This window comes from Lithobates pipiens, unplaced genomic scaffold (assembly GCF_037356315.1).
Source record: "Lithobates pipiens isolate NorthernLeopardFrog02 unplaced genomic scaffold, aLitPip1_a1.2 Scaffold_35, whole genome shotgun sequence".
In the NCBI taxonomy this organism is placed as follows: domain Eukaryota; kingdom Metazoa; phylum Chordata; class Amphibia; order Anura; family Ranidae; genus Lithobates; species Lithobates pipiens.
The window spans coordinates 1,800,102-1,811,377 of NW_027507811.1; the positions used below are offsets into that span (position 1 = coordinate 1,800,102).

Here is an 11,276-nt window from a genome sequence, read left to right on the forward strand (position 1 = left end):
TGCTTGGCCAGTCCTTCACCTGTACCCTCAGCTTCTTTAGCAAGGCAGTGGTGGTGTTGGAGGTGTGTTTGGGGTGGTTATCATGTTGGAATACTGCCCTGCGGCCCAGCCTTAAGAGTTCCCTTCACTGGAACTAAAGGGCCAGGGCCAAACCCTGAAAAACCACCCCATCCCATAATCCCCCCCCCCCCACCAAATGGTTTGGACCAGTGCACAAAGCAAAGTCCATAAAGACATGGATGAGCAAGTTTGGGGTGGAGGAACTTGACTGGCCTCAACCTGATAGAACACCTTTGGCATGAATTAGAGCGGAGACTGCAAGCCAGGCCTTCTCGACCCACGTTAGCGCCTGGCCTCACAAATGCTCTTCTGGAAGAACGGTCAAACATTCTAATAGACACCCTCCTAAACCTTGTGGACAACCTTTCAAGAAGAGTTGAAGCTGTTAGAGCTGCAAAGGGCGGAGCCAACTCAATATTGAAGCCTTCCGGACTAAGACTGGGATGCCATTAAAGTTCATGTTGCGTGTAAAGGCAGGCGTCCCAATACTTTTGGTGATATAGCGTAGCACAGGTCTTCAGGTCCAGGCAGCAGGAAAACTCTAGTCCTTCCGATATGCGAAGGCCTGTCAGGGTTGCTACGGGCGACAGCATAGAAAAACGTCACTTTTAGTAGAATGATACAGCTCTGGGTGATAGATCACACAACATCTCTTCTCCCGGCTCGCTTGGTATAAGTTTTACAGTTCTCTGGCTCGTTGGTTGACTATGTGCAGGTGACCATAGAGGAATCCCCGGACGAGACCCCCCAATGTAGCGCAACCCTCACAGGAGCTGCTGGATTTCTGGTTCCCCCCCTAATTCCTGCAGAGACAGGCAACATGCATTTCTAACATATCCCATAGTTTGTGGACTCTTCCGACAGGCTGAATATTATACACTGATTTGGGTTATTTTCACCAAAGAAATGGAGCAGAATACATAAATTCACAAACAAAAGAATCTTTATTGGCAAAATGTTACAGAAACAGAAAAATTAGTTTTTTTCCCCAAAACTTTTGGTATTTTTTTTTTTGTTTATATAGCAAAAAACAAAAAAGTCCAGTGGCGATTAAATACCACCAAAATAAAGCTCCGCCCATCTAAGGTGATGCTTTATATCAGAGTATATCTGAGGTGTATATCAGGGTGAGATTCTTCCCCACATGTCCAGCAACATTCATATACAAGACATTTCCCGCACTCACTAATACGCCTCGAAGGTTGTGTGGGACCCCCCTGATGTACAGGAAGACAGGACTTCAGTGAGGAACATTTCCCCTTACTCAGGACAAGGAAAGTTAATTCTCCTCCGTGTCCAATCTCAGACGACTGTAAACAGAGGACTTCTGTGACGGACAATTCCCGGGGCTCAGGACAGGAAAGTGGCTTCTCCCCCAGTGTGAGATCTCTGATGTGCAGAAAGATTGGACTTCACTGTAAAACATTTTCCGCACTCATGACAGGAATATGGCTTCTCCCCCGTGTGAGATCTCTGATGTACGAAAAGATTGGACTTCCGTGAAAAACATTTCCCGCACTCAGCACAGGAATATGACTTCTCCCCCGTGTGGGATCTCTGATGCAGGTTAAGACTACACTTCTGTGAAAAACATTTCCCGCACTCAGCACAGGAATACGGCTTCTCCCCCGTGTGAGATCTCTGATGTGAGTTAAGACTAGACTTCTGTGAAAAACGTTTCCCGCACTCAGCGCAGGAATACGGCTTCTCCCCCGTGTGCAATCTCTGATGTGTGTAAAGATAGGGCTTCCGTGAAAAACATTTCCCGCACTCAGGACAGGAATACGGCTTCTCCCCCGTGTGCGATCTCTGATGCGTGTAAAGATCGGACTGCCGTGAAAAACATTTTCTGCACTCAGGACAGGAATACGGCTTCTCCCCTGTGTGAGATCTCTGATGCACGTAAAGACTGGACTTCAGTAAAAAACATTTCCCGCACTCAGGACAGGAATGCTGCTTCTCCCCTGTATGAGATCTCTGATGTCTGTAAAGAACGGCCTTCACTGCAAAACATTTCCCACACTCAGGACAGGAATATGGCTTCTCCCCAGTGTGCACGCTCTGGTGTTTGTCAACACTGGACTTAGCTGAAAAACATTTCCCACACTCAGGACAGGAAAACGGCTTCTCCCCCGTGTGAGACATTAGATGTGTGTAAAGCTGGGCCTTCACTGCAAAACATTTCCCGCACTCAGGACAGGAAAAAGGCTTCTCCCCCGTGTGCAATCTTTGATGTTTGTTAAAACTGGACTTATCTGAAAAACACTTCCCGCACTCAGGACAGGAATGCAGCTTCTCCCCCGTGTGAGATCTCTGATGGTTGCAAAGACTGGACTTTACTGAAAAACATTTCCCGCACTCAGGACAGGAATACGGCTTCTCCCCCGTGTGAGACCTCAGATGTCTATAAAGATGGGCCTTCGCTGAAAAACATTTCCCACACTCAGAACAGGAAAGTGACTTTTCCCCCGTGTGCAATCTCTGATGTGTGGAAAGTCTGGACTTCAGTGCAAAACATTTCCCGCACTCAGGGCAGGAATACGGCTTCTTCTCCATGTGAGAACTCTGATGGTTGTAAAGACTGGACTTTGCTGAAAAACATTTCCCGCACTCAGGACAGGAAAACGGCTTCTCCCCTGTGTGAGACCTTAGATGTGTGTAGAGATGGGCCTTTACCGAGAAACATTTCCCACACTCAGAACAGTTAAGTGGTTTCTCCCCCGTGTGCAATCTTTGATGTGTGGAAAGTCTGGACTGCAGTGAAAAACATTTTCCGCACTCAGTACAGGAATATGGCTTTTCACCTGTGTGAGATCTCTGATGTCTGTAAAGATTTGACATGTGTGAAAAACAGTTCCCGCACTCAGTACAGGAAAATCTCTTATGTGTTAGAAAGACAGCACCGTCCCGCACAGTCTGAGGTTTCTGAGTATTAGAGGAATACGATGGTCCGGCACCGTCCCGCACAGTCTGAGGTTCCTCGGGATAAGAGGAATACGATGGTCCGGTACCGTCCCGCACAGTCTGAGGTTCCTCGGGATAAGAGGAATACGATGGTCCGGCACCGTCCTGCACAGTCTGAGGTTCCTCGGGATAAGAGGAATACGATGGTCCGGCACCATCCCTCACAGTCTGAGGTTCCTCGGGATAAGAGGAATACGATGGTCCGGCACCGTCCCGCACAGTCTGAGGTTCCTCGGGATAAGAGGAATACGATGGTCCGGCACCGTCCCTCACAGTCTGAGGTTCCTCAGGATAAGAGGAATACGATGGTCCGGCACCGTCCCGCACAGTCTGAGGTTCCTCAGGATAAGAGGAATACGATGGTCCGGCACCGTCCCGCACAGTCTGAGGTTCCTCGGGATAAGAGGAATACGATGGTCCGGCACCGTCCCGCACAGTCTGAGGTTCCTCGGGATAAGAGGAATACGATGGTCCGGCACCGTCCCGCACAGTCTGAGGTTCCTCAGTATAAGAGGAATACGATGGTCCGGCACCGTCCCGCACAGTCTGAGGTTCCTCTGGATAAGAGGAATACGATGGTCCGGCACCGTCCCGCACAGTCTGAGGTTCCTCGGGATAAGAGGAATACGATGGTCCGGCACCGTCCCGCACAGTCTGAGGTTCCTCGGGATAAGAGGAATACGATGGTCCGGCACCGTCCCGCACAGTCTGAGGTTCCTCGGGATAAGAGGAATACGATGGTCCGGCACCGTCCCGCACAGTCTGAGGTTCCTCGGGATAAGAGGAATACGATGGTCCATCTACACTGTGTGGTGCCGGATGGACATTTGAGGTAGTCGGGTTTTCTCCTGGACTATACTGTGTGATGTCCTCATCTTCTACTTTACAGTCTGGAGACAAAGTGAGACAATCCTCTGAGGTTTTCCTCATCTCCCGTCCATCTACTAAAATAGAAATACAAAGATTATTACTAGACATGAGCTGATTGGTTCCCCTAAACCAGGACTCCGCCCACATCAGGCAGCTTTGTCTCTGAGGATCTTACAATTCCCCCCTCAAGGTAACTAGTAAATGGGTCCTCTGATCTCCTACCAGATCATTTCTTTATTCATGGACCTTAGTCAGAGAGGGAGGAAACAACGAGAACTGTCTTCTATAGGAGTGACAAAAAAAAAAAATGTCTGATCCATTGAAAACTTGGAAAACATATGATTTCAATGGATCAACCATTCTTAGATTATACAAACCTGGTGTTGAAACAGATTTGCCTGAACAATAAAGTCCCATTTCACAAAACAAAGAAGATATTTTCCTATCTTTGGTGGGTAAAGAAAAGCGACAGACAGCCTTAGACAAAAGGGTTATACAGACTGTTATCACGTAGAAATCACCCTCGTCCAGCAAAACCCATTGTGTTAGATTTTAGGAGCTGTGTAGATACCTAATCCATCTCTAAATATCCACTGAGTTTGTCCAAAGTTCACTTCAAATGGTGCAGTCAGTATTGTGTTTAAAATACATGTGGTTATAAGTCATTCAAATTATACATATTATATTCCAGGCCACAGATACGATTACAATTTTAGTATCTACTGACCTAATGATAATTCTGTTATAAGGTAAAAATATAAAGGTTGTGACTTAGGACAAATTATAAGTAGAATTGTTTAACCACTTCAGCCCCGGACCATTTGGCTTATTATTACTAGATATGATCTGATTGGTTCCCCTAAACCAGGACTCCGCCCACATCAGACAGCTTTGTCTCTGAGGATCTTACAATTCCCCCCTCAAGGTAACTAGTAAATGGGTCCTCTGATCTCCTACCACATCATTTCTTTATTCATGGACCTTAGTCAGAGAGGGAGGAAACAATGAGAACTGTCTTCTATAGGAGTGACAGTGATGAGGGGATTATAGGACGAGTGTCCCCTCCCCCTCTATCACTCATTGCCATCTTCCCAACACAAGAAGTCCTGCACTTCCTTATTTAGTCCATGATTTAGTCATGAATAACAGCGGGGCTGAGCCCCACCAGAGGTCAGAGAGTGAGGATGGGGGGAGAACAACCAAGATGAAGACTGGACTGATCCTGAAGACCCCCATCATTGGGTTATTGACTCCTCCCCCATTATCACTTTCTGTTTAAGGGTCCAAAGTCTGAAGATGTTATCACATTATTATCACCATGTAAAAGTCTGTCCTCCAATCACATCATCCGATATAAAATGTCCAGCTGGTAGGAAATGGGTGTAACAAAAGAGAATACATATTATGTGTATATAAAGCAGTGGGGGGAGGGGAGAGAGAGAAGTGAGACCTTTGTGACCTCTGTAGTTCCGCCACTGGTGGCAGAAGATTTTTATTTTTGTTACTATTTTTTACTGTTTTATATTTTTACAATTGTATTTATTATTATTCTTTACAATTTTTTTTTTTGAGGCGCCCCGTTGGGGGGGGGGGGGGTGGTCTGGTGAGATATCGGGGGGGATCTAAACAGACCTCTGATGCTCCACCTTTGAGACAGAGAAAGAAGACTGAGGACACAGCCCTCCAATCTCCATCCCTGAAGCCTCAGCTGCACACAATGAATGGACAGGAAGAGCTCTGTACAGAGGCTTCCCCTTCATTTACACACTGAAGCATAGGAAACACAGTCATGAATGAACACAGTTTACTATGCTTCAGTTATGAATGGACAGAGTGAGAGATTGGTACTGATCACTGATTCTGCCCATCCAGAAAAGGAAGGGGCTGGTTACATATTTTCCAGCCCCTTCCCTGCTCTCCATCCTAAAAGCATCTGGTAGAGCTGCAGGAGAAACCAGGAAAATACACAGGGGCCCGTGGGCAGAAGGACTTGGATAAGAGGGGCAGCATATTCAGAAGTCAATCCCTGCCCCCATTTTCCTCCTACAGCCGCCTAATACCTGTGGGAGGTAGAGGAGGAAAAGCCGACTTTCAGCATCTGCAGGTGGAAAATGGAGGGGATCTGTTCCTCTATAAGCTGCCCTCACCGCCCCTTTGTCACCGTTGGGGGTCCTGGAGTGCCCCGCAAGGTAGTGGACCCTACAGCTGACTGCTGCAGATGGAGCTCTGGGATATACAGGAGAGCAGGTACTCTGTAGTACCTACACAGATGACACTGGGAGCTCGAGCATGAGATTTCCCAGAGGGCAGAGTCTAAGAGCCAGCAGGTGTTCACCAGAAGCCCCTAGTGGTGGGGATGGATTTAGCTGCAGTCTGGTTCCAGGTCGCGACCCCTAGGGCCTCCCAGCTCACGCTCACAGTGGACTACAGGGAGGTAGAGTGGAAGCAGCCGACAGCGACAACAAAGGATAGTCAGGAGATAGTCAAAAGGTCAGGGTAACAAGCAGGTAGGGTTAGTCAGGAGAAAGCCAAAGGTCGGGTTAACAAGCAGGTAAGGATATTCAGGAGAAAACCAAAGGTCAGGGCAACAAGCAGGTAAGGTTAGTCAGGAGAAAGCCAAAGGTCAGGGCAACAAGCAGGTAAGGTTAGTTAGGAGAAAGCCAAAGGTCAGGGCAACAAGCAGGTAAGGTTAGTCAGGAGAAAGCCAAAGGTCGGGGGAACAAGCAGGTAAGGTTAGTCAGGAGAAAGCCAAAGGTCAGGGCAACAAGCAGGTAAGGTTAGTCAGGAGAAAGCCAAAGGTCAGGGCAACAAGCAGGTAAGGTTAGTTAGGAGAAAGCCAAAGGTCGGGGTAACAAGCAGGTAAGGTTAGTCAGGAGAAAGCCAAAGGTCAGGGCAACAAGCAGGTAAGGTTAGTCAGGAAAGAGCCAACGGTCAGGGCAACAAGCAGGTAAGGATAGTCAGGAGAAAGCCAAAGGTCAGGGTAACAAGCAGTTAAGGATAGTCAAGAACAAGCCAAGATCGGTAATGGAATCAGACATAGAAGACACAGCACGTCAAACAAGAAAGCTAAGCACACAATATTGATCAGCGGGGCTGGCTTGCAGTGCACATGTTATCGGGGGCTGGGGCGGAGCCATGCTTTGAGGATAGATTACTTAGAAAGCCAGGTGAGGGTGGTTGGCATCTCAAGGTGAGCACATGGAGGAGAGGTAAGCTGACAGACAAACATTACTGCATAACCATGACACCCTTCTATGCAGGTGTGCAGAGGAGCCGTACAGCCCCCCTGGAGTATGGGGCTGGGTCACAACTGTGACCCATGTAGTCACGCCCCTTTGGAACCACCCACCTAAAATTGAGTAGGTCCCCCTTTTGCCACCAAAACAGCCCTGATACGTCTAGGCATGGACTCCTCTAGACTTCTGAAGGTAAGCTGTGGTAGCTGGCACCAAGCCCTCAATAGCAGATCCTTAAACTCGTGTAAGTGGTGAGGTGGGGCTTCCATGGATCGGACTTGTTTTTTCAGCAAATCCCATGGCTTGATTAGCTTGAGATCTGGAGAAGTTGGAGGTCAAGTCTACCAACATCTCTAGCTTATTGTTGTGTTCCTCAAACCTATTCTTGAATTCCTCAGACCAGGCCACCTTCTTCCATGGCTTCATGGTCCAGTTCTGATTGCCACATGTCCATTGTAGCCCTACTCTGGACCAATCAGTGAGCAGTATGGGTGGAGGAATGGATTTAGTGTTAATGACCCACCTGTGCTGATCTCTGTAGGAGTGTCCTCCTCTATAAATGTCCCCGTTATTCCATCCTCCTCCATAGACTGCTGATCATCCCTCACATAAGTCTCTTCTTCTTCTGATTTCACCTCAACTTTTATATCTATCAGATCTTCACCCTAAACCAAGAAAATGAGAGAGAAAATATCATCTGTAACTTAGAAGCTGTAATATTGTGATATTACATAAAAATAATATCCACACATTGCTTCCATAAGTCCTTGTAGAAGAAGCTCCGTCCCACCAACCTTGTAACAGTGGGGGATGGTGTGACCTTCCTGTGTGGAATCCCGGGAATACAGAGGACGGGGACATCTCTCTGGTGGGTTCCTGGTATTTGGTGGCTCCATCATATCCTTGTGTCCTTCTGAAAACTCCTCCATCACTCCATACTCCTCATCCTCCTCTTTATACTCTTCTTTAATATCAATATTATCATCCCCGAGGTTTCCACGGGGACATCTCTCTGGTGGGTTCCTGTATCTGGATGACTCCTCCATGGTGTCCTGGTACAGATCTTTGTGTTCTTCCTCCATCACCCCATCCTCATCATCCTCCTCTTTTATCTCTTCTTTAATATCAACTTTAGGATCTCTCAGGTTTCCACTCTGAATATATAATAAAAATGACATCAATGGTAACAATGCAGATAATGTACAGATCCTAATGATACTATCAGTGATTGTTCCTCATCTACCTGATGATGGTGGGGGATGGTGTGACCTTCCTGTGTGGAATCCCGGGAATACAGAGGACGGGGACATCTCTCTGGTGGGTTCCTGGTATTTGGTGGCTCCATCATATCCTTGTGTCCTTCTGAAACCTCCTCCATCACTCCATACTCCTCATCCTCCTCTTTATACTCTTCTTTAACAACAATATTATAATCTTCAAGGTTTCCACTCTGCAATATAAAATTTAAAAAAATTAAAACATTGTAACAAACAAGCTTGTGTAGAAATGTTAACCACCAGTGATTGTTCCTCATCTACTTGATGATGGTGGGGGATGGTGTGACCTTCCTGACACCTTATAGGAACCTAAAACACACAATGATACAGTCAACCATCCACCTCTAAATAAAGCCCCCACCCCGTATCATTGCATAATCCGTTATTATAAACTGAAAAGGTGAAATTGATGGAAAGGAGACACATCTCCAAAATGAAGAGAATGTTCCGGCCCCGTAAGTGGGGGGAATGTTCTGCCCCTGAAGGGGGTAATCTAGGATCCCACGCTATATATGTGTGTATCATCATCTGCTGGAGATAAAAGACGTCACAGTGACTATGGAGGAAGAGGACGGACATGACGGGGGGTTACTGGGTGTAAATAGAGAATAAGATCTTATTACCTCCTCTGCTGAAACTTCAAGCGGCGTCTCCTCTCTACTTCCTCCCGACTCACCTCTCACCTGGAACTTCCTGTCTGTTTCTGACATCACTTCCTGTCTTCCATAGAGACTTCCTGTCTGGGTAAAAGTGAGATCCCCACCTTGTGGCCTTCAGAGGAACTGCAGCCCCCCGAGAAATGTCTCATAGGGTTTGATTTACTAAAGGTAAAATACCGCACACTGATTACCTTGCAAATGCAGCTTAGCAAATGAGATTAAGCTTGACTTTGCAAAGAATGCCCTCAAGGAAAATAAAAAAACAAAAACAGCATTTTTGCTTGAACATGATTGGATGATGGAAATCAGCAGAACTTTCCCTCATAGTGCACAGTCTATTAGCCTTTAGTAAATCAACCCCACAGTGCGAACCCAGCCTTGTGCTGTGTGTATGTACTGTATGTAGGGCACGCGGGTGACACTCTCTCCATGTTCCTCTCCTCGTTAGGTGCCAAGTGTGGTTCACATGAGAGGTCTACCCCGGTGTGGGTTCTTCTGGGTTACATTGGGCACCTTGAACAGGCTCATTCACCTTACATGCAGGGTAAGTTTGCTCATCAATGCCCCCAGACAAGGGGGAGGCCGCTTTTTGGGGTAACTCAACCCTAGAGCAGATCTCCAAACTGTCCTCCAGTTAGCTCTCTCGTTCCCATGTCAATGTACACCTTCCCTATCGCAGCCGCTGAACTTATGCCCACTCCACCTGTCCGGCGTATCTCCGCTACCTCACTCCCAGCAATGGAATGGATTTCCACCGAGCACCTAGCGCTGATACCACACACGCTCTGTTATCTCTTCCGTACCTAGCGCCAAGGCTGAGAACCTCTAAGTGCTGATCTGCTCCTGTTGCTATGGGAGACGGACTGCCAGGGGGAGATAATGCTGACAACAGCTCCCTTGCTAGAAGAGGATGTCCCACCAACCACGGGTACAGGCTGCTCGTTAAACCTCCGTCACCCTTGGTAACAACTGGACATGTGCAATTCGTTTCGATCCGAATATAAATTCAGAGACATTTTTGGTTATTCGGATGTATCCAAATCCCAGAATAAAGTAGTAATGGATTTCATTGAAATTATTTTAGCTTCATATATAAATTTTCTAATGAATTCCAGATTTTTGGAATGATTTAAATTCAGATCGGTTGAAAAAAAACCCCTTTAAATTCTGTGTGAAGAATAGCTGATCTGTGCAGCAATATGTTGATGAGGACAATGGCCTCTTCTCCACAACCCTGGCCTGGTAGTTTTGGCGGTGGGGGAGGTGACTTATCAGAATCTGGAAGCCTCCCCCTCCCCCCCATGTGAATAAGGATTCAAAACACAACATGTTTTTGACAAGTCCATTATTTGAAAAAAAAAAAAAAGTCCCCTGAAGTAGCTTCCAGATTCCGATAAGTCACCCCCGCACCCCCACAAACACCAGGCCAGGGTTGTGGGGAAGAGGCCCTTGTCACCAGCAACATAGGGGAAAAGGTGCTTTGGGGAGGGGGGAAACAGAGACCCCTTTTGAGGGCATGTGGGTTGGTATGGTTCAGGGGGTCAGTGACGTCACAAGGGGGTGGCAGAGGAAGCATTTGGCGGTCAGCCATGGTTGCGTGCAGAACTAATTTTTTTTCCGGGGCGGCGGGCGTCGTGATTGACGTTGGATCTACATCAGGGGACATTTTATTTACACTTTATTTTGGTGAATGAGTAGGGGTAGAATGAACCCATATACTCATTCATATGGTGGGGCGGGATATGAGGGCCCCCCTTGTTAAAGGGGGCTTTCAGAATTGAATAAACCCCCTGCCATAAACCCCCACAACCACTAGCCTGGGTAGTGGGGAAGAGGCCCCCCTGCCACAAAGCACCCACCCTCCCATGTTGAGGGCATGTGGCCTGGTATGGTCCAGGAGGGAGGGGCGCTTGTTCATCACCCCCTCTTTCCTGGCCTGCCAGGCTGCATGTTTGAATAAGGGGCTGGTATGGATTTCGGGGGCACGAAAAATCCATACCAGACCTAAGGGTATAACTCATTTTATGGGTGTTTCCACTGTCCTGGTGCTCCAAAGACCTTCAAAAATGTGATTAATAGTCAGGAAATTAGATGCGTAATTTATACCCCAAGGAAGCCTGAAGGTGCTCCTTGGATTTTGGGGCCCTCTGCATAGCCAGGTTGCGAAAAAGTCCATATTCCCTTACTCTGGAGGAGTAGCAGAATGCGTT

The 11,276-nt window shown here is 47.3% G+C and overlaps 1 protein-coding gene across 1 annotated transcript in view; it reads right to left on the reverse strand.

The window, feature by feature from the left end:
* LOC143955431 (uncharacterized) overlaps positions 1-7,788 on the reverse strand; it is a 74,092-nt gene extending 66,304 nt beyond the window's left edge. Inside the window, 1 exon segment of the mRNA XM_077465479.1 lies at positions 1,414-7,788. Within this exon segment, the coding sequence (XP_077321605.1) occupies positions 1,414-4,041 (2,628 nt within the window). The 5' untranslated portion in view covers positions 4,042-7,788.
* Between the last annotated feature and the right edge of the window lie 3,488 nt (positions 7,789-11,276).